The sequence below is a fragment of the Pongo abelii genome, chromosome 5 (assembly GCF_028885655.2).
Source record: "Pongo abelii isolate AG06213 chromosome 5, NHGRI_mPonAbe1-v2.0_pri, whole genome shotgun sequence".
In the NCBI taxonomy this organism is placed as follows: Eukaryota; Metazoa; Chordata; class Mammalia; order Primates; family Hominidae; genus Pongo; species Pongo abelii.
In genome coordinates this window covers 171,447,677-171,471,981 of record NC_071990.2, presented here as the reverse complement: position 1 = coordinate 171,471,981, position 24,305 = coordinate 171,447,677, and the positions used below count along the sequence as shown (strand labels likewise).

At 40.9% G+C, this 24,305-nt stretch overlaps 1 protein-coding gene across 12 annotated transcripts in view; it reads left to right on the top strand.

Annotated features, from left to right (window-relative positions):
• Positions 1 to 21,815, top strand: part of WDR27 (WD repeat domain 27) — a 250,253-nt gene extending 228,438 nt beyond the window's left edge. For 11 of the 12 annotated variants that reach the window (XR_008526607.2, XM_054558509.2, XM_063725111.1 and 8 more), the window contains one exon: positions 16,244 to 16,673. Coding sequence is in view for 11 of the 12 variants with exons in the window: in XM_054558509.2 (XP_054414484.1) it covers positions 16,244 to 16,294 (51 nt within the window). In the remaining variant the exon portion in view is untranslated. Of the gene's footprint in view, positions 1 to 16,243; positions 16,674 to 20,529 lie in introns of those variants that run through there. The other variant, XM_054558503.2, reaches the window with a different exon arrangement.
• The last annotated feature ends 2,490 nt before the right edge of the window (positions 21,816 to 24,305 follow it).

The following is a 24,305-nucleotide window of genomic DNA, read 5'->3' as shown; positions in this document are numbered from 1 at the left end:
GGATTACAGGACTGGAGACACATGGTTTCCAAAGAGAAAGAAGTGTAAGGAGAACACCTATCAGTGAATAGACCCAGGTGATGAAACTGAAAGGAAGTACTGGTGATTCTTACGTCTATGGCTCTGGTTTTCCTCAAACTCCCAAATCTGTTTTTTTTTTCTTTAGCTCCTTTAGACATTCCAATAACCATACAATAAAACGCCTTTCTGCTAAACTAGTGCAAGTTGGGTTTCTGTCCCTTGCCATTGAGTTAGTCATTCCTTCTAAATTATTACAACACCTTTTCTTTCTCACTGAAGAGACATTGGGAGAGTTTTCCTTTTTTCTCATTCTATGTTGTACTTTGTCACCTTGCCCAAGAGACTCTCCTAACGTCCCTACGTCTCTTAAAAAATCTCTTTAAAAATAACTCATTCCCCGTTTTCTGCTGCCCCATTTTCCATAAAATAAAGCTTAACACTAGTTCATTGAGTTCCGCAGGCAACCGAACCTGAGCCTCTTTCCCTTTTGTCACTCTTCAGTCTCCAAGCGCACTTGCCTCTGGGGATGAGCTGATGTGGACAGAGAGCTGGGTCAAGTGGCACATCATATGTTTACGTGGACAGAGACTGGACATTAAGAGATCTGGTTCCTAGCCAAATTCAAAGTGTATTCATGTGAATAAGTCCTAATATGTTTATCTGCTGGACTTTGTTGCTTTTTCTTCGTTGCCATTTTCTTTTTCTTAATGGTTCAAGAGTTTGGAAATAGAAGTGCCAACAGCTAGCTGAAAAGTATTTTTATGTTGTTTCAAGAGCTGTCCTAGGCAAGTTATTAATGTTCCAATATGTCATTAGTATAAAATTTGTAGCATTGTTTTGCAGACTGAGTTATTCAAAACAGATAAGCCTCACTTAAAAAAATCTAGAATGTGTGTGGCTTAACATTGCTGTCTCTGATATAATCTAGTTAAGGAGAAATTTTAAATTTGACATGTCTATGAGGGTAAATTTATTTTGGGACCTTTAAATAAATGCAGTTTCACTCCAACATGAAATCAGATATGTTTTTTAGCCTTGAAATAATTAATTTCTCCCTCCAGAATAATATGCTCACACAGGCCAAAATCTGCTCTATAAATATTAGTTTATTACTCATAGGAATAAAAGTAAGTTATATACTCAGTCTGAAAATTTCACATTTTTTTCTTTCTTATCTATATCTGTCATTTGTTTAATTCATAACATTTATGTAGTGCTTTCTGTGTGTCTGGTATTATGATAAATGCTTTATATATATTAACTAATTCAATGCTTACAACTTTTAGATAGGTAATATTATTACCCCAATAATTGTCCTAAACTGAGGTAAAGAGAATTTAAGTAACTTCCTTCAAATCATGTAGCAAATGCATGGGAGAACCAAAGTTTGACTCTAGAGCCTGTGTTTGTAATCACTGCACAGAAACTATAGAAAATATTTTAAAATTTTAACCAAGTAATAAAAGGTCTAGATGCTTCTCTGTGCTTCTTGTAATGGCTCTGCAAGTCTTCTCTAATGCAAGACATTTTATGTATATATGTATCTAACAGACTCAGGGCATTGCCTGTGTGAAATAAGCTCTAAAAAAGTCCTGTTATTTCTCTTTTTTTATATTTGATTCCCTTAATCAATTATGAAAGCAAAGATCTATCAATGTCAATCTAAAAATGATCAGCCTAGGAAGCTACTGATGGATTGATAACGCATGACCTGCTATGGACTGAGTGATGGTGTCCCCTCAAATTTCATGTGTTAGAACTTAATACCCAGTGCGATAGTATTAAAAGATGATTAAGCCATGAGGGCTCCACCCTCATGAGTGAGAATAACACCTTCTAAGTGAGGTTGGAGGGCATGCTCCTGCCCCTCCCGCCATGTGAGGAAGCAGCAAGATGCACCATCTCGGAAGCAGAGAGCAGCCCTCACCAGACACCAAATCTGCTGGTGCCATGATCTTGGACTTCCTAACCTCCAGAACTGAGCAATACATTTCTGTTGTTTATAAATTACCCAGTCTAAGGTATTTCTTATAGCAGCCCAGATGGACTAACACATCACCTAAGATATTATTGGGACACCTTAAAACTAACAATGCCTTATGAAAGAAGAAATGTGACAGTTTTGGAAAAGCCAAGGTGGTCAGGGAATACTTACTCTAATAAGTTGAGAGGGTAGAACATTTGTCATACCACTGTGGTTCTTTTCTGTGGACACCTGTTTTCAGATGACATAGTATTTAAGCCATGGACATTTTAAAACTTGCCTCCTTAGCCTTTAGAATGGAAATAACTTTATTCACTTTTCCTTTTTCTTAATGGTTTTTAAATCAAACTCATGAAAATGACTCCTACCTCATTTTAATTTTAAAAAATAAAATCTACTACTCTTTGAGGGCAGAAAGACACGTGGGATCTCTGAAACAAAGCTGTCCCAATTCTTGTGTAATTAAGAAGTTTGGAACCAACCTGAGGCCTTGTGGGAGACGACGATTGGCTGTGAACAACCATGCAAACTCATGGGTCAGGATGAAGACTGAGATTTGCAGCTATGGCTCTAGCTCTGTATTCTTAGACCTGACGCTGATTTATTAGTTTGGTGCAAAAGTAATTGCAGGTTTTGCCACTGCAGTGACAAAAACCGCAATTACTTTTGCACCAACTTAATATGACTAGAACTGCACCAAGACTCTGTAGTCAGCCTAGGACTCAACTAGCTAGCCTCTAAATTTAGATGTTGCTGAGAAACATAGTAAATGGAAAAGCCACTATCAACCACCTGCAAGAGTGAAAGCCCCATGTGGCTGCACTTAGTGGGTCTGAGGATGCTGGCACAGGCATAAATAGCACTCATTTCCCTTGTCTGGGTTCAGAGGCTGATTAGGGTTAGATATAGGAGTCAGACAGAATGAGAGCAGAATGCCACTTTTATTATTTAAAAAGCTTATAAAGCCACATCTTGTGCTATGGACCAAATTGCATGCTCCTTTACCCCAAAATTTTTATGTTGAAGTTCTAGCCCCTGACATCACTATATTTGGAGATAGGGCTTTTAGGAAGTGATCAAGGTTAAAAGAGTTCATAGAGGTGAGGTCCTAATCTGATAGAATTGTTGGCTTTGTAAGAAGAGGAAGAAAGATCTCTCTTCTGTCTGTATCCCTCTCTCCCCACTCATGTGTAAACTGATGGAAGGTCACGTGAGGACACAGTGAGAAGGCAACCGCGCAAATCCTCAGCAGAATGTGACCATCCTGGCACCTAGGTCTCAGACTTCTAGCTGCAGAACTGCAAATGATAATTTCTATTTTTCAGGCCACCTGGTATATGGTATTTTGTTACAGCAGCTTGAGCTAAGACAGATTTTAGTAGCAGGAAGTAGAGTGCTGCTGCTGTAACAAATACTTACAAATGTGGACGTGCCATTGAAAGACGATGGATAGAGTCTGGGGGAGTTGTGATGTGCATGCTGCCGATGCAGACAATAGTGGTGACTCTGGTGAGGGTTCTGAAAGGAAACAGGAGAGCTGGAGAGAAAGCTTCTATCTTCTGAGAGGGAATGTAAATAATTATGAACAGAATATGGGTAAAAACAGGAATGTTAGAGGCCATCTGGTGGGGTCTCAAATGGAAGTGAAAATCACGTTACTGAAAATTGGAGGAAAGATGGTCTGTGTTATAAAGGAACAAAGAAATTGGCTGATTTGTATTCTAGTATTTTGTGCAAAGTAGAACTTGTGAGCAATGGAATTGGATATTTAGCTGAGGAGATTTCTGAGCAAACAATTGAAGGAATGGCATGGTTCCTCCTGATTGCTTATAGTAAAATGAAGATTTAGAAAATTATTAGCCTATCAATATGGCAAAAAATAGGAAAGCTTGTTCTAAAAAGACCACTAAGGGTGTGGCTAAAAACATTTGTTAAAGAGATTATGGGTGTAACTCATGGACTTAATCAGCTATCTCAGCAGATGCTGGGAATAGAGATGGGATTATACCAGTGGAAACATTGGCAGTGTAAACTAATGGGAACAGAGAAAGAGGAGGAACAGAATGAAGGAAGCCTGTCAGGTGCCTTGGAGTCTATAAAACACAACTGTAGGGCTCTTTGGCTGTAAATGTGCACTATTTCTCAAGAAAAGGGAACGATCCTGAAGATGATTCAGCGGTGAGCAAGGCTGCCACTCCCACCACAGGCCCTATCAGGCAGTGCTAGTTCCCATTTGGTTTCACAGGGTACAGCTTGTCTGGCTTTAGTGAGTCAGGAATGCCCCTGCTCAGTGCCTTGGGAGGGACCACTCTCCAAGTCATGGAGATGCTGCTGCCACCCCAGTGGGTCTGAGGGCAGGGCATGAAGCTGAGAGGGTTTTTCTCAAACCTTAAAATTAAATGGAGTTTGTCTTGCTAGGCTTTGGGCTTGCTTGGGACCTGTCACGCCTTCCTTCTTTCCTGTTTCTCCCTTTTGGGATGGGAATGTCTATGTTATGCCTGTCCTACCATTGTAATTTGGAAAAATATAACTTTCGTTTTCAAAGGTTAACAGAGATTTAGATGAGACTTTGGACTTTTAGACTTTAGAGTTGATGCTGGAATGAGTTAAGACTTTTGTGTCTGTTTGGATGGAATGAATATATTTTACATGTAAGAAGAACATGAGTGTACAGGGGCCAAGGGCAGAGTATTCTGAAGCACTTGTATTTCCCCAAAATTTATATGTGGAAGGCCCAACCCCCAATATGAGTGTGTTTGGATATAGGCCTTTTAGGAGGAAATTAGGGTTACATGAGGTCATAAGGGTGGAGTCCTAATTCTATAAGATTGGAGACATTATAAAAGAAGAAGAAAGAGAGATGTTTCTCTCTACATGTGCCAAGGGAAGGCCATGTGAGCACAAAGTCAGAAGGTAGCCTTCCGCAAGCCAGGAAGAGAGCCATCACCAGAACTCAACCAAGTTGGCAAGTTAGTCTTGGATTTCCAAGCCTACAGAACTGTGAGAATTACATATCTGTGTTTAGGCCCCCCATCTATGTTATTTTGTTATGGCAGCCTGAGCAGACTGAGACATCTGGCAAAAGAGCTTGTTAATACTCTCCTGAATTTACCCTCAAAATGCAGATCCTGCCCCGCCAAGTTAGTATTTGGTTGACAGCTGATATGATTTTGCTGTGTCCCTGCCCAAATCTCATCTTGAACTGTAGTTCCCACAATCCCCATGTGTCATGGGAGGGACCTGGTGGGAGGTAATTGAATCATGGTGGTGGTTACCTCCATGCTGTTCTCATGATAGCAAGTAAGTTTTCACAAGATCTGATGGTTTTATAAGGGGATTTCCCCCTTCTTCTCAGCAATTCTCCTCCTGCCATCATGTGAAGAAGGACATGTTTGCTTTCCCTTCTGCCATGATAGAAAGTTTCCTGAGGCCTCCCCAGCACTGCAGAACTGTGAGTCAGGTAAACCTCTTTGGGTATCTTTACAGCAACTTTGAAACTGTGTAACAGGCAGAGGTTGGAAGAGTTTGGAGGCCTCAGAAGAAGACAGGAAGATGTGAGAACGTTTGGAATTTCCTAGAGACTTGTTGAATGGCTTTGACCAGAATGCTGATAGTGATATGGACAATGATGGACAATGAAGTTCAGGGTGATGTGGTCTCAGATGGAGTTGAGAAACTTTTTGTGAACTGGAGTAAAGGTCCCTCTTGTTACGCTTTAGCAAAGAGATTGGCAGCATTTTGCCTATGCCCTAGAGATCTATGGAACTTTAAACTTGAGAGAGATGATTTAGGGTATCTGGCGGAAGAAGTTTCTAAGCTGCAAAGTGTTCAAGATGAGACTTGGGTGCTCTTAAAAGCATTAAGTTTTATGTATTCACAAAGATATGGTTTTGAATTGGAACTTATGTTTAAAAGGGAAGCAGAACATAAAAGTTCAGAAAATTTGCAGCATAACGATGTGATAGAAAACAAAAACAGATTTTCTGAGGAGAAATTCAAACTGGCTGCAGAAATTTGCATAAGTAATGAGGAGCTAAATGTTAATCACCAAGACAATGGGGAAAATGTCTTCAGGGCATTTCAGAGCTCTTTATGGCAGTGCCTCCCATCACAGGCCTAGGGGCCTAGGAGGAAAAAATGGTTTTATGGGCTGGTCCCAGGGCCTTGATGCTTTGTGCAGTCTCAGAACTTGGTGCCCTGCATCCCAGCTGTGGATAAAGGGGCCAACATACAGCTCAGGCCATTCCCCCACCCCCTCATTCCCCCACCCTCAAGCACATACACTTCCCCCCCCCACATCCCCCGTCCGCCCCCCCCGCATACCAACCAAACTAAAAAGACCTCAAAGTACATAGCACATAACACTGCCCATCGTACATGGCACATTGCCTTCAAACTTCCTCTCGTCCCCACGGATGCCCCCCCTCAGTTAGTGATCCCTTACCCACCATCCTCCGTGAAATCAACATCCCGCACAAGAGTGCTACTTCCCTTGCTCTGGGGCCCATAACACTTGGGGGTAGCTAAAGTGAGCTGTATCCAGCTTACACATGGTGTTGGGCCTGCAGATGCACAGAAGTCAAGAATTGAGGTTTGGGAGCCTCCACCTTTATTTCAGAGGATGTATGGAAACACCTGAATGTCCAGGCAGAAGTTTGCTGCAGGAGTGGGGCCCTCATGAAGAACCCCTGCTAGAGCAGTGCAGAAGGAAAATGTGGGTTTGGAGCCCCTACATAGAGTCCCCACTGGGGTACTGCCTAGTGCAGCTGTGAGAAGAGGGCCACCATCCTCCAGACCCCAGAATGGTAGATCCACCAACAGCTTGCACCATGCTCCTGGAAAAGCTGCAGACACTCAGTTCTAGCCCATGAAAACAGCTGGGTGGGAGGCTGTACCCTGCAAAGCCACAGCGGTGGAGCTATGCAAGTTCATGGGAGCCTGTCTCTAATGGGCATGACTATGGGATGTGAGACATGGAGTCAAAGGAGATGATTTTTGGAGCTTTAAGATTTGGCTGCCCCACTGGATTTTGGACTCATCTGGGGCCTGTAGCCCCTTTGTTTTGGCCAATTTCTTCCATTTGGAATGGGTATTTACCCAATGTCTGTACTCCCATTGTGTCTGGGAAGTAACTAACTTGCTTTTGATTTTACAGTCTCATAGGTCAAAGGGACTTGCCTTGTCTCAGATGAGACTTTTGACATGGACTTTTGGGTTAATGCTGGAATGAGTTAAGACTTTGGGGGACTGTTGGAAAAGCATGATTGTATTTTGAAATGTGAAGACATGAGATATGGGAGGAACCGGGGCAGAATAATTTGGTTTGGCTATGTCTCCACCCAAATCTCATCTTAAATTGTAATCCTCATAATCCCCATGTGTCTAGGGAGAGACCTGGTGGGAGGTGATTGGATCATGGAGGTGGTTGCCCCCATGCTGTTTGATTGGTTTGGCTGTGTCCCCACCCAAATCTCATCTTGAATTGTAGTTCCCATAATCCCCACATGTTGTGGGAGAGACCCAGTGGGAGGTAACTGAATCATGGGGGCAGTTACCCTCATTGTGTTCTCATGATGATGAGTGAATTCTCACAAGATCTGATGGTCTTATAAGGGGTTTTTCCCCCTTTGCTCAGTACTTCTCCTTTTTGCTGACATGTGAAGAAGGACGTGTTTGCTTCCCCTTCCACCATGATTGTAAGTTTCCTGTGGTCTCCCCAGCCATGTGGAAATCTGAGTCAATTAAACTTCTTTCCTTTATAAATTACCCAGTCTCAGGCAGTTCTTTATAGCAGCATGAAAACAGACTAATACCATGGCATATAAGAGAGCTGACCTTATTAAGCTGACTCCCTCCAAAAAAAGTGTGAGGATGGGCATGACTCATTTTTTATCCTAACGAATATATTGTGTGAGCCATCTCTGCTTTTCTGGACAGAATTGGGGCAAGAGACCCATGTTCTGGGCCCCTCTCCACCTGAAACCCCATTACAAATAATAGTAAGAAGTTAAAGAAATGTATTTCTTTTCCCAATTTTTTATTGTGGTAAAATACACATAAAATTCATCATCTTAACCATTCTTAAGTCTATAGTGAGTGGTGTTAAATATATTCATCACATTCTGCAGTCACCACCACTATCCCTCTCCACAATTCTATCTTGTAAGCCTGAAACTTCATGCCCATTAAGTAATAATTTCCCATCCCCTTCCTCAGTCCCTGGCAACAACCATTCTACTTTCTGTATCTCTGATTTTGACTATTGAGGTACCTCACATTCATCTTTTTGTGACTGCTTTATTTCACTTTGCATAATGTCCTCAAGGTTCATCTATGTTTTAGTCTGTGCCAGACTTTCCTTCATTTTTAAGACTGAATAATTTGCCATTGTATGGTCCACACTTTGCTTATCCATTTATCCATTGATGGATGCTTGGATTGCCTCCATGTTTTAGCTGTTGTTAAGAATGCTGCTATAAACATAAGTGTAAAAATATCTCCTAGAGACCCTACTTTCAGTTCTTTTGCATATATACCCAGAGGTGAAATTGCTGGATAATGTGATAATTTTGTTTTTAATTTTTTGAAAAAAATTCATACTGTTTTCATAGCAGCTGCACCATTTTACATTCCCAACAACAATGAACAAAGGTTTAACTTTCTCCACAGCCTCACTGACACTTTTTATTTTGTTTTTTTAATAGTCATGTCCTAATGAGTGTGAGATGGCATCTCCTTGTAGTTTTGATTTGCATTTTACAACTGATTAGTGATGTTGAGCATCTTTTCTTTATTTCTTTCTTTTTTTTTGAGATGGAGTTTTGCTCTTGTTACCCAGGCTGGAGTGCAATGGTGCAATCTCGGCTCCCCACAATCTCCACCTCCCAGGTTCAAGTGATTCTCCTGCCTCAGCCTCCCAAGTAGCTGGGATTACAGGCATGCACCCCCACACCCAGCTAATTTTGTATTTTTAGTAGAGATGGGATTTCACCATGTTGGTCAGGCTGGTCTTGAACTCCTCACCTTGGGTGATCTTCCCCCCTTGGCCTCCCAAAGTGTGCTGGGATTACAGGCATGGGCCACCATGCCTGGCTGAGCATCTTTTCATGTGCTTCTTGGGCATTTGTATATCTTCTTTGGAAGAATGTCTGTTCAAGTCTCTTGTCCATTGTTTAAATTGGGCTGTTTGATTATGTTGTTTAGTTTTAGGGCTCTTCTATATATCCTGGCTATTAATCCTTTGTCAGACATCTCTTGTTAGAAGTGGAGAGTCGGCTGTCACCAGACACCAAATTTGCTCCTTGTCAGGTAGATGATTTGCAAATATTTTCTTTAATTCTGTGGATGCGATTTCACTCTTTGATAGTACCTTTTTATGCACAAATTTAAAAAATTTTTCCACTTGTCTATTTTTTCTCTGATTGCCTGGGCCTTTGGTGTCATATCCAATAAATCATTGCCAACCCTAATTCTGGAAGCTGTTTGTCTATATTTTATTCTAAAATTTTATTATTTTGGATCTCACATTTACATCTTTGATGCATTTTGAGGTAGTTTTTCTCTGTGCTGTAAGGAAAGGATCCAGCTTCATTCTTTTGCATGTGGATGTCTATTTTTCCAAGCACCATTTGTTGTAAAGGTTGTCTTTTCTCCATTGAATGGTCTTGGAGCCCTTCTCAAAAATCATTTGACCCATATATGTGAAAGTTTACCTTTGGGCCTTCTATTCTATCCCATTTGTCTATAGGTCGATCTTTATGCCAGTGACATCTTGTTTTGATTATTGAAGATATGTATTAATAGTAAGTTTTGAAATCAAAAAGTGTGAATCCTCCAGTTTTGTTCTTCCTTTTCAAGATTGTTTTTACTATTCAGAATTTCATACGAATTTCAAAATGGGTTGTTCTACTTCTGTAAAAAATGTCATTGGGATTTTGATAGGGATCATATTGAATCTGTAGATCACTGTGGGTAATATAGACTTTTTAGTGATATTAAGTATTCTAATTTATGAACATGGGAAGTGTTTTAATTAATGTCTTTAGTTTCTTTCAGCAATGTTTTGTAGTTTTCATTGTACAATTTAATTTCATCACCTTGGTTAATTCCTAAGTATTTTATTATTTTGATGCTATTTTAAATGGAATTGTTGTAATAATTTCCTTTTTAGAGTTTCAGATTGCTCATTGTTAGTTTATAGAAATGCAACTGAATTTTGCATGTTGACTTTATATCATGCTATTTTGCTGATTTTATTAATTCTAACAGGTTTTTTGTGAGTGGAATGTGTAGGGTTTTCTATCTATAAGATCATATAATCTGTGAACATAAATAATTTTACTTCCTTTTCAATTTGGGTGCTTTTAATTTATTTTACATGCCCAAATGCTCTGGCTTGAACTTTGATACCATTCTAAATATAAATGATGAAAGCAGGCATCCTTGCCTTGTGCCTGACCTTAAAGGAAAAGCTTTTAGTCTTTCACCATTGAGTATAATGACCTGTGGTTGGTTTTTCATATGTGATGCTATGGTTTGAATGTCTGTCTCCTCCAAAACTTACATTAAAATATAATTGTGATTTTAACAGTATTAAGAGGTGGGACCTTTTAGAAGTGCCTAGCTTATGAGAGCTTCATCCTTATGGGTGAGATTGGTGGCTGATATCAAAGGGCAAGTTTGACACCCCCCTCTGCCCTTTTGGCTGTTCCACTCTTCTTCTTCCATGTAAGGAATAGTGTTCCTCCCCTTTGGAAGTTGTAGTTTTCAAGATGCCATCTTAGAAATGGAAACCAGGCTCTTAGTGGGTACCAACTTGCTAACAGCTTGATCTTGGAATTCCTAGCCTCCAGAACGATGAGACATACTTTTTTTGTTGTTGTTTGTTTGCTTGTTTATAAGTTACCCAGTCTGGTAGTCTTTTATAGCAGCACAAAATGAAGTAATATATACAGCTTTTATTGTGTTGATGTAACTTCCTTCTATTCTTAGTTTGTTGGGGAGTTTTTAAATTATGAAAATGTGTTGAATTTGTCAAAAGCTTTTTCTTCATAAATTGAGATGATCATGTGGATTTTGTATCATTAATTTTATTAATGACATTTATTGCATTGATCAATATTTGTTGAACCATCTTTGGATTCCAGGAATAAATTCCAATTTGTCTTGATGCATAATCATTTTAATATGCTGCTGAATTCCATTTGCTAGTATTTTGTTGAGGATTTGTACATCAGTGTTCATAAGGAATATGGGTCTGTTTTCTTGTGGAATCTTATTTGGCCTTGGTATTGGGGGAATGAGATAGGAAATGTTTCTTTCTCCTCAGTTTTTTGTAAAAGTTTCAGAAAAATTGGTGTTAATTCTTCAGATATTTGGTAGAATTCACTGGCAAAGCCATCGAGTCTAGGATCTTTCTTTCTTTCTTTCTTTCTCTCTCCCCCCCTCCCCCGCTCCCTCCCTCTCTCCTTCCTTCCTTCCTTGAGACAGTCTCTCTCTGTTGCCCAGGCTGGAGTACAGTGGCACAATCTCAGCTTACTGTAGCCTCCACCTCCCAGGTTCAAGCAATTCTCCTTCCTCAGCCTCTCGAGTAGCTGGGATTACAGGTGCGTGCCACTACACCTGGCTAATTTTTAGTAAGATGGGGGTTCACCATGTTGGCCAGGTTGGTCTCTAATTCCTGACCTCAGGTGACCACCTCGGCCTCCCAAAGTGCTGAGATTACAGATGTGAGCCATCGTGCCCAGCCTAAGATTTTTCTTTATCAGGAGATTTTTTTTTTTTTGGTTACTGATTCAATTTCCTTACCAGTTATGGGTCTATTCAAATTTTAGGTAATTTTTTGTGATTCAGTCTTGGTAAGTTTTGTGATTCTGGGAATTTGTAAATTTTATCTAGGGTATCCAATATGTTGGCATACAATTGTTAATAGTACTTTCTTAACAATGATTTTATTTCTGAAGAATTAGTAGTAATGTCCATAACTTTCATTTCTGATTTGAGTAATTACTCAAATTACTCACTTATAAATAAGACTCACTTATTTATTTTTCTTAGTCCATATAGTTAGAGATTTCTTAATTTCGTTTTTCTTTTTAATGAATCATTTTTTTTTGTTTCCTTGTTTTTCTCTGTTTTTCTTTTCTCCATTTTGTTTATTTTTGCTCTAATATTTCTTATTTACTTCCTCTGCTAGCTTTGTGATATGCTTTTTGTTCTTTCTCTACTTTACGAAGTTGTAAAGTTAGGTTGCTGATTTGGCTCTTTCTTGTTTTTTTTTTTTAATACAAGCATTTATAGCTATAAATTCCCCCCTTAACACTGCTCTTGCTGTGTCACAGATTTTTTGCATGGTGTGTTATTTTTATTCATCTCTAAGTATTTTCTGATTTTCTTATTATTTCTTCTTTGATCCCTTGGTAGTTTGAGTGTGTCGTTTAATTTCCACAATTTTTGACTTTTCAGGTTTAACTTATATTATCAATTTCTAAATTAATCCTGTATGGTCAGAAAAGATACTGTGTATGATGTTTATCTTTTTAAATCTATTAAGATTTAGTTTGTGGCTTAACATATGATCTATTTTGGGAAAATGTCCCATGTGCACTTGAGAAGAATATGTATGCTGTTCTTGTTTGGTAAAGTGTTCATCAGATCTACTTGGTTTATTGTGTTGTGTAAATTCTCTATATCCTTACCTATGTTCTGTCTGGTTGTCCTATCCATTATTAAAAGAGGAATATTGAGACCTCCAGCTATTATTGTAAAACTGTTTATTTCTTCCTTAAATTCTACTAGTTTTTGCTTCATATATTTTGATGGTCTGTTATTAGGTATGTAAATGTTTATAATATTTATATTTCTTTGTATTATACCTTTTATTAATATATAATGTCCTATTTTGTTTCTTTTAGCCTTTTTGACTTAAAGCTTTTTTTTTCTGTTATTGGTGTATCTTACCCCTGCTTTCTTTTGATCACCATTCCATTCAAAAGGAATGCATACGACAGCTTATGCAACTGACATTTGAACAACATGGGTTCAAACTGTGCAGGTCTGCTTGTATGTGGATTTCTTTAACCAATGCAAATAAAAATTGCAGTATTTATGGGATGTAAAACTTGCATATATGGAAGGCCAAGTTTTTGTATATGCAGCCTTTACAGGGCCAACTATGGGACTTGGAGTAAGTGCAAATTTTATTTTATATGGGAGTTCCTGGAACTAATACCTCAAGTATACTGAGAGGCAACTATAGTTGAATTATATGTTTTTAATCCATTCTGTCAATCTGCCTTCTCGTTGGAGAATTTAATCCATTTACACTTAAACTAATTACTGATAATGGGGGACTTACTACTGTCATGTTTCTGTTTGTTTTCAATATACCTTATAGTTTTTTGCCCCTTATTTTCTGCATTACTGCCCTCTCTTCTGTTAAGTAAATTTTTTAGGTAAATGCTTCAGTTTCTTTCTCAATTTCTTTTATGTATATTGTATAGCTGTTTTCTTTGTGGCTACCATGGGAATTACATGTAGTATTCTAAAGTTATAACACTCTAGTTTGAATTTATACCAGTGAATTTCAGTAACACAAAAAACTATGTTTCTTTACATCTCTGTCCCCACCCCTGTCAGTTGTTGATATCACAAAATTACATTTTTACATATTTTGTTCTCCAAAACATAAAGTAGTGATTCTTTTAAATGCATTAGTGTCTTCAATTATTTAGAAAATAAAATGTGGGGTTACAAACCAAAGTTATGATAATACTAGCTTTTAGACTAATAGTTTTTTTAATGTTTTAGTCTCTTAAATCATGTGGAAAACAAAAAGTGGAGTTATACAGTGTTGCTATAATAATACTAGCTTTTATAACTGCCCATGTACTTACCTTTATTAAGGTCTTCATTTTTTCATACACCTTCAAATTCCTGTCTAGGGTCCTTTTATTTCACCTTGTGGGGCTCCCGTACACATTTTTGGCAGGGCAGGTCTAGTGGTAACAAACTTCCTCAGCTTCATTTATCTGGGAATGTCTTAATTTTTCCCTTACTTTTGAAGGGCAACTTTGCTGGTATAGGATTCTTGGTTGAGAGTTTTTTGGGGTTTTTTTAATTTGAGTTTTATTTTAGCCCAGGGAAAAAGACCATTGCCTTGTGGTCTGCAATCTCAGAGAATCCTTTGTGTGTGATAAGACTTTTCTCTTGTTCCTTCCAGAATTCTCTCTTTGCCTTTGGCCTTTGAAAGTTTGATGATGATGTGTTTCAGCGTGGGACTTTTTGAGTTCCTGTTAGTTGGAATTTATTGAACTTCTTGGATATACATTTACAGCCATTTTATAAAATCAAATTTGGGAGTTTTCAACTGTTATTTCTTCTCCTGCAATGCATAAGTTGGTCCCCTTGATGGTGTCCCGCATGCCCTTTAGGCTCCGTTCACTTTTTTCAGTGCTTTTTTTCTTTCTATGCCTCTGATGTGATAGTTTCTATTTTTTCTTTACCTGTTCAAACCTGCCTTTGAATTCCTCTAGTAAATACTTTATTTCAATTATTTTATATTTTTAGCTTCAAAATTTTTTTGTTTCATTTTAGGTTCTCTATCTTTTTATTGATATTTCCATTTTGTTCATACATAATTTCCCTCACTTTATCTGCATCTCTCTTAATTGTTTAAGTAATTGAAAACAATTGTTTTAAAGTCATTGTGCTGTAGATGTGCCATCAGATTGCTTTCAGAGGCAATTTCTATTAATTTGTTTATCTTTTTCCTGTGAATAGGCCATACTTTCCTATTTCTTTGAATGCCTTGTGATCTTTTATTGAAAACTTGACAATTCAATCTAGTATTGTGGTAATTCTGAAGTAAAGTTCTCCCCCTTCTCCTGGGTTTGATTTTTTTGTCATTGTTTTGTTTATTTTTGTTTATTTTGATTGTTGTAGCTTGACTCTGTGCCAAGGACCAGCCTCAGATGTAAACTTCAAATCTTCTTAGTTCTTTTTTTGAGCCTTTCCTGTGGTATGCACAGTCACTTTCTTTTCTTTTCTTTTCCTTTGTGTCTTTTTTTTTTTTTGAGACAGGGTCTCGCTCCGTCACCCAGGCTGGAGTGCAGTGGCATGATCTTGGCTCACTGCAACCTCCCCCTCCTGGGTTCAAGTAAGTCTCATGCCTCAGCCTCCTGAGCAGCTGGGATTACAGGTACCTGCCACAAGACACAGCTCATTTTTGTGTTTTTAGTAGAGATAGGGTTTCACCACATTGGTCAGGCTGGTCTTGGAACTCCTGACTCAAGTGATCCACCCACCCTGGCCTCCACAGTCACTTTCTAATTTTTCCCAAGTACATAGTTGTTTTTGAATGTCTGGCTCCTATACATTTTTTACTGTCTGGCTCCTATAAGGGGAAGAGAGAAAATTGAAGGAGGGTCAAGGGTACTGACTCCTTCAATGCCCTGGAAGTTGCTTCTCCTGGAGGAAAGGGGCTTGTAGCCATGCGGGAACGGTAACAATGGCTGCCTGCCTATTTGCACCCTCTGTAAGAAGAAGCATCCATCACTGATCAGAGAACAGGTCCCTGATATTTGGAGGATGGGTGCTTTCTGCCCATCCTGGGTTCTGCAGGCCCTGTGCAGATCACTTTTGAAAGGTGTGCATGGGGGTGGGGTCAGGGAGGGGGAGCTGCTAATGTGCCAGAATCTGAAGTTGACAAAAATTAACCACAGTTTATAGTTCAAGTCTTCCTCTGGAAGTTGCAAGCCTTCAACAGACCCATAAATTCAAAGTACTGGAAGTACATACATCAGAGTTTGCCAGTACGGTTGCTATCTGGGTGGGGTGGATTCCTGGCACCACCACCACCACCACCTCCTCCTCCTCCTCCTCCACCTCCTCCTCCTCCTCCATCAGGAGTGCTCTCCTGCAGCCTGCTCCTCAGCTCTGCCTGGAAGGAGGTGTGTAGGCGCTAACCAGGATGTTCCATGCCCTTTTGTGCACCATAGAAGGATTGGCTCTGACAGGGCACCTAAAATTATTAAAACAGCGGTGAAAGGTAGTTTGAATTAATTAACCATCAGCATAATATCTGTTGTATGTATAGATTCTACTATGTTAATGTATTTTACTCGATGTTCCAGAACATTACAAATAAGGAAAATAACACACTTTGGGCTTATTTTCTTATAGAGTTATCAATTAATAAAAGGCGATTGGAATTACATGGTATTTTATTTTCAATTACAGCTTGCCACAGCTACCTTGGATGGTAAACTCCAGCTCTTTCTAACTGAGTAACCACTGACCTGTGAGCTGGGTCCAGGAATGCTGTGAGGAACAACTTAAAAGTAAGAAGTAGTGGTTCATCCATCAGGGGGCCAGAAGCAGCAACTGTTTTTCATACTTTGAGACTTGCTTCAGATTTCCCCCTTATGCAAGCTCCTCCCCCCGTGTGTGCCGTGTCACGGTTTTATGTCTTTCTGCTCCTCAAAAGGGATCCCCCTCATTGGGAAAATGGAAATGGCATCTAGTACTTCTGCATAGAATTTGGTAAAGTTGAAACAGAATATCTTACAATAAAACATAATATAGTATTTGTTTTATAATTAGAGTTGGAAGAAAAAAGAGAGAGAGAATTTCTTTTGGGCAGTGAAAATAAAGCAGTTAACAGTCCTAACTGGCTCTGGTCTTCTGATTAGTCGGCCCATGGCTCTGCATGGTGAGCGTGGGTTCTGTGTGGTGAGCGTGGGTTCTGTGTGGTGAGCGTGGCCTCTGCCCGTGGCTCTGCATGGTGAGTGTGGCCTCTTCCCATGGGTTCTGCATGGTGAGCATGGCCTCCTCCCTGGGTTCTGCATGGTTAGTGTGGCCTCTGCTCGTGGGTTCTGCATGGTAAGGCCTCTGCCCATGGGTTCCACGTGGTGAGCGTGGTCTCTGACTGTGGGTTCTGCTTGGTGAGTGTGGCCTCTTCCTGTGGGTTCTGCGTGGTAAGCGTGGCCTCGGACCATGAGTTCTGTGTGGTAAGCATGAACTCTGCCTGTGGGTTCTGTGTCGTGAGCATGGGCTCTGTCCGTGGATTCTGTGTGGTGAGTATGGGCGCTGCCCATGGGTTCTGTGTGGTGACCGTGGCCTCTACCCATGGGTTCTGCATAGTGAGCATGGCCTCTGTCCCAGGACCTTTGTCTCTGTGCACAGCATGGCTTCTGGGCCCTCCTCCCACAGTTGATGATTGAACAACTGAGGCAGGGCTCCACAGGCTGCCTGGACACGTTCATCAGAGATAAATAGCTGTCCTGGGAATTGACTCTGCATGTATCGGACTCCTAAGATCCCAGGACCCCACGGTTATAAGATCCTAGAAGAGTGAGGATGCTTCTAAGGCAATTCAAGATTCCAGATAACCTCAGCAGCCTGTGATGCCCCATGTGAGGACTCCTGGGACCAGCTGGAATGTCCTGATCTAGAGTGGTCTCTTTTATCCGTGAAACCAGGAAGCTGGGGGCTTTCATCCCACCCAGAACTTCACCAGCCACCACTTGTATCTATTTTCACAAGAGACGCAGTGTGCTGTGACCTCACCTTCTAAGAAATGTCACAGGGTTGACTTCCTAGGATCCTTACTAGAACTTTCACACATTGACCATAAATGTGCATGCATTTTTCTCGTAATATTTTTGAGAAGCAAAAGTTTAGAATAACTCATTTTTATTTTTCCAAAACTTAGAGTTACCTAAACATTTTAAAATATATTGTTTCCCCTCTGTCAAAATGAAATTTATTTAAAACTAGTTAAAAATAGATAAATAAAGCAGATGTAGGGCAAGAAATCCCAGAGTCTTATTTAATATTCTTAATTTCAGTAAATCATTTAAAAATTTGACATATATTGTTTCTGACACATATTGCTATGGTTTTTATGTAAATTTTTCCAATGTCAAATGTGACTTTAAGAAAAAGAAATATGAAATTATTTAATCTAAATAATAATTGCTGAATAAATGTCAAAGAAGAAAATTCTAATATGTAAAATACCAAATCTATTAGAGACCTCTATCAGGGGAAGACTTAGGGCAAAACAAACTTGGCAAAGCCACTGCTAGGAAGAGAGCTGTGTCAGGTTGCAGCATAAGAATAGCAGTATAAGTCCTCTGCCCATGAAGACTTTCTAGGAAGACAGCAGCCAGGAAAGCAGAGAACAAAGCCAGGGGGCATGGACGGCAAGGCTCTGGTGTGGCGTCTGGCCTGGGGTCAAGGACTTGGCCGCTGTAGACTCAACAGGCTTCCCCTGCCTGGTTCCGATCAGCAGTGCTCTCCACACCATTCAGAGGAGGAGTAGGTGGTGCTGAGTGGATGCCTTAGAGATCTGCCTTTCTAATGGTGAGATATATCATGTTTATTTTTTATCTGTACTATTCTATCCGTAATGAAATGTTCTAAAGTAGTGAACAATGTGTTGTAACATAAAACTGGTTGGTTGCTCTGCCTTCATCAAAAGGTAGTAATAAAAATAACATATTTATGTAGAGCTTTTTAGTTTTCACTTGATTCCAATTCATCATCTCATTTTTCTAATAGACCTGTGTGTTTGATAGGCATTGTTGTTATTCTTAGCCTCACTTTCCAAATACTTGTCAAGAGCTGTGCCACAGAGAGAAGCCATGACATTCTGTCTTGGAAAATCCATTTAAAGGCATACTTTTCCCATGCAAAGTCTGTCAACTTGATCAGGCTGAGAGGCCCTGGCCTTTTCCAAGGTCTGTGTGGCGAGGACTGAGCCAGGCTTTCCAGCTGCATCTCACTCAGGACAGTTCAGCCAGGGTGTCCGGGAGGGCTCAGCTGCAGGCCAGGGCGCTCAGGTCTCAAGGAAAGTCCAGGTTCAGACACTAGGCTGGGTCGCCTGGTACCAGAGCCCGCAGTCTTCGGTCACCCATGCCCCAGGACAGCTTTCTTGGTCTGTGGTGGTCCTGCTTCACCAACCGAGTGGACGCAGGCTGGTGAGGAGCCCATGGCTAGGCACACACCTGTGGACAGGCGCTGTCTACCTGCAGCCCTGGCAGCCAAGCCAGGGATGTGCAGGGGAGAAAGGATGAGCCCCGGCTCTGTCTAGCCTGCTGTCTCCGTAATTACAGGCTGTGAAGATTCCTTCTGGTGCTTGCGTGATAAGATGATTCATATCATGTGGCACATGTCATGGGGCTTGCACAACTTTGGCAAGTCCATGTTCTTTAGACAACAAAGCAAGAATGTGATCATGGTCCCAAGTCTGGCCACCGAGGGGGTGGTCTGAACATGCTGGAATAAACAATTTCTGTTCGTTTTTGACATTCTGTTTAAGGCATTCTTTGCAGATGTGGGAGCTCATTCTTTTTCCTTAGCTTAAAGAAAACTGTGTGTATTTCAGACTTATTGAAGGAGGATGCCTGGGTGTTTTCAGAGTAAAGGTGCTGTTATCACTGTTTAGCAAATGATTGACTGCTTAATGGAGAAAAAGATAACCTGTGTGAGTCATGTACCCACCTGCAGGTCAAGCAGCCTGGAGGAACCAGGTGGCAGTACCAACTCACCGTTTGACAGGACCACCAAGAAATCTTTCTCAGATACCTAGCAGATATCTCCGTGGTGATAAGACTAGACTGAGCCATACCCAATGACCAACATGCAAATGGTTTTGAATGGCAATTTTATATGGCTCACACAAATATGTTTTTCCAAAAAGGGAGCAGAATATAAAATCCTGCCTGCTCTCTTTTATTTTTTTCTTTCATTTCTTTTCTCCTTTCTGACAAAAATTTATTTAGTGTTAACTTTGATTCAGGTCGTCATTGGGAATAATGTAATCAATTTCTTTTTTTCTCTATGTTCCCAACTTAATTTTATTTTTACTGTTATTGTAGCATTAACATACTCTCAGAACACACTGCAGCTGCCAACCCAAGAGATGGTTCATGAAAGTATCGTGCACCATGGAGAGCTAATCCAAATTTTATTTTTTTGTCTGAGATAGTTCTCCAGTGGACAGCTGACAGTTAATGTTGGTTATCTGCTTTGTGTTTAGGTTATAAGTCCCTTGGGGTGTGAAATTACCTTAAGCTATGAAATTATCTTACATTTAATGAGCCCAAATTCTTATTAATCTGTATCATATTCAGTAATGTATTTGGACTTTTCAACAGAGAATTTAAGAAATGATACAATTTAATGCCTATTTTTGTCACATATCAGGCCAAAGATTCCAGATGGTTAACATTTTAATTGAAATGAAGTTAACATGGAAGATAAATGAAACAAGCTTGACTGGGCAGTAGAAATTAGGTTCTCTGCAATTTTGAAGGTGAAGAGAAAATTGAACTGTCACTAACATGAGGACTTCAAAAGGAATAGTGGGACAACCCAGGAGAGAAAGTGTGGGACTCCCGGAGATGGAGGCTGAGGCAATGTGTCCCAGCATGTGAGCAGCAGGCTTGGATGTGGATTCCCTCCATGTAGCAACAGCACAAACCAGCCCTAGACTTACATTTTTTTTTTTTTTCCAACAGATGACCTGGACATTCTGAAGTTGCATTAACAGCAAGTTTATATTCCTAATATAAGTACATCTCCTCCGAGTCTTGGAAAATGGGATCAACTTAACTGTCTCCACATGTATGCTCTGGGGAGCCCGGGACTCACTGAACCCCAGTTACAAAACCTACAGCAAATTTTTGTCCAGATCACTATCCATCCAGCTTGCCGTGTTCTGGAGGAAGATGTTTTGTTTTATAGTTTGTGCTATAGTCATGAGAACAAGCAGCTTGTGTTCTATTTCTTCTTACTTTTTGAAGCAAGTGTGCTGGGTACTGTTCATGCTGATCAGCCCTAGGCCTTGGGGGCCGTGCCCTTGCAGCGACTCTGAAGCCACCGCCCAGCCTTGTGCCTGGGAGACCAGGGAGGCTGGGGAGGGAGGCCGGGGAAGCTGACTGCACGGCAGCTGAGGTCACAGCTGCTTGTGGAGAGAAGCTTCAAGTTGACATCACTGTGAGCTAAAACTGTGGCTACCCTCTGGATAACAAAGCAAGCTATTGGCAGGAAGAAAGGGAAAATTACGAAAATTAAACAAGGCAAGCATTAATGCCATATTGCCTTTTCTCTGAAATGCAAGATTTGGCAAAGCCAATTTCCACATTTGGCCGTGGCCTCTCAGGCTTCTGTGCCATCCCCGTGGAACGTGGCGCTGATCCTGGGTCTCCCCTCTCCAGCCCTGGCTTTGTCCACTTTGCCCCTCCTGGGCTCCGCCTTGCCCTCCTCCTGCGGCTGCCATGCCCGTCCTGAACTCAGCTCCTCTCTGACCCCCACGCACGGCTCCTCTCTGACCCCACGCACGGCTCCTCTCTGACCCCACGCACGGCTCCTCTCTGACCCCACGCACGGCTCCTCTCTGACCCCATGCACGGCTCCTTTTTGACCCCACATCCGCGGCGGCGTCCAGCCTCGGCTGCTCTCACTGCAGCCGTTTCTTTACAGGGTGATCTTCGCAGAAACACTCAAAGCCGTCTGTTATGTACAAAGGACCGCGTGTCTGTAATCTACAGCCATTTACCAGTTACCAAGAAAACATGGATGTTTCCACTAAAAATCACAAACGTTTCTTTCAAGCGAGGAGCGCCCTGCGCCAGAGGCTGTGGGAGGAGTGAGGAGTCTGGGTTCGTTCCAGCCGCAGTGAGTAAGGCGTGGGTGACTGAGCATTGCAGAGGCATGAGGAAACGAAAACAAAACCTGCCGAAGTGGGGCCTTACTGACTTATCTTCCACTGTGAAATAAATAAAATAATGTTTTTCTTTCAAAGATGTGGAACAAATCCATGCAGTTTGCTGTGGTTGTTTTAAAACAAACTAGAATTTTAAAAACATTTTGGAATAGCTAAGTTAACCATCTTGTCTCCATAAATGGAGAAAAATATTTTGCTCTTCAAAAGACAGCATTAGGAAACAATAAGTAGACCACGGAATGGGGGAAAATATTTACAATATTATATCAGCCAAAAGACGTGTGTTAATATAAAAAAAACCACAGTTTATAATAAAAAGCAATAAAAAAATGAGCAAAATATTTGACTAGGCACTTTAAGAAAGAAGACACATATATGACAATATGAAAGAAAAAATTTCTCAGTATTATTCATCATGAGGAAAATGCAAATTAAAACCAAAACGAGATGTCTCTACACATTCACTAGAATAATATCAATAACTTAAACATATTGACAATACCAAACGTTGACAAGGATGTGGTTCGGTGGAAACTTTTAAATTCTGCTGACAGAGTGTAAAATGGTATAGTTTGGAAATATGTTTGGGAGTTTCTGAAAAAGTTAAACATACATCTACTCACATGTCTAAGCAATTCAACTTCTAGGTACTTATCTATGAGAAATGAATATACATGTCCACAAACACCTTTGTAAACCAAAAAGTATCTGAGACAAGTCTCAATAAATTTAGAAAGTTATTTTGCCAATGTTGAGGACGTGCTGTGACACAGCCTCAGGAGGTCCTGATGATGGTGGTCGGGGAACAGCTTGGTTTTATACATTTTAGGGAGACATGAGACATCAATCATTATATGTATGATGTACATTGGTTCTATCTGGAAAGACAGGACAAGTCAAACACAGAGGGGGCTTCCAGGTTGTAGGTAGGATAAGAGACAAATGGCTGCATTCTTTTAAGTTTCTGATTAGCCTTTCACTCAATGCACAATTTACTGGAATAGTTACATATGCCTTAGTCTGGCTGGGTGAAACAACAGGGCGGAGGAAGCATTCCAATCTGTGTTTGTCTTATGTGAGCAGAGGGATGACTGAGTTCTGTCTGTCCTTGTTCCACAAGGAAGTTCCTTGTGAGCAAATTGTGAGGGAGGAACAGCATTTTTATCTTTGTAGCTATCTTATTTAGGAATAGAATGGGAGGCAGCTCCCAGCTTGACTTTTCCCATTGTTTAGTGATTGATTTATTTTCCTTTCATACCTAATATGAGACTGTTCATAGAAGCTTCATTCACAGCAGGCAGAAGTACTCATCTGGTGTCTATCCAATGTGGATAGATGGTGGTGTTCCATGCAGTCGATTTTCCTCAGCAACACCAAGGAGCAAACCGCTGATCCTAGCAGAGACACGCTGGATCTCGGGACCGCTACGCTGAGTGGAAGACACCAGATGGAAAAGGGTGCATGCTCTGTGACCCAGACTCTGTGAAGTCTCTAGACTCACTCAAACCACCTCTGACTAGAGAAGCCAGACCCAATGTACTCTGGGGCTTGCCTGGATGGGGCAGAGATGTTCTGTGGGGTGATGGGTGAGCTCTGTCATCCCAGAGGGCTCCCTGAGCCCATGCCACTGTATGTGAATGATATCTCAATACATTTCCCTTAAACGGGAGAGGCACAGCCTGTCTGCACATTTCCAGCAATGGTGGTGGGGTGAGGGCTGTGACAGGTAGCTCAACTGTAGAACTGTGGCCTCACTCCTGTGCAATTCCGTTCATTTACTCATTCAACAATATCTTTTGAGCAGCCATTGAGTTCCAGGCTCAGTCTGGCACTTGGGAAGCAGCAGTGAACAAAGCAATGAAACCCGGAGCTGGCATTCCCACAAGTCTAGAGGCGGCTTCCTCCAGGGCTCCCTGCTGCCTGGGGCTGCAGCCTCCTCTCTCCAGGAGATCTGGCAGCACCAAAGCTCCCCGCTGGCAGCTGTCGGACTCCTTCATGCAGAGCAGAGCGGTGCCCATGACGCTGTTCCTCCCCAGTCTTCATAATGATGTTGTAGTTTCCTTAAAGTCCTAGACTCAAAAGCGGGAAAGGGTCAGAGGCCATAGCTCTAATTTCATTTGTATAATTGCAAAAGAATAGATTTTGGTGAGTGTGACTTCTGGAAGAAAGGTAATAAATTAAAATATACAAAGAAAAATTTAAAATATTGAGTAATTATTCACCCCAAATAGTCAAGCACCATATTAAGCTTCTTAAATTACGGTGCTGGCTTCTTTCTCGCTCTGTTGCTCAAATATTGTGGTAGTTTAGTGTGCATGGGCTCTCCCTTCTGTATTTCTCATCAGAAGGCCTAGTTAGTTTCCACGATGGTTATGGACATACGCTTTGGTGTGACTGTGTTCCCTGCATTCGGAAATGCATTCCTAGGTTGGGATGCTCACCTTCCACCACATGCTCCCCGGGACCTTGCTCCTCCTGCCAGATTTGAAAACTGGCCTGCATCCCTCTCCTATCCTTCTTTCTCATAGCTTCTGTCTTTGACACTAAGGGGGTGACCAAATGACCTCC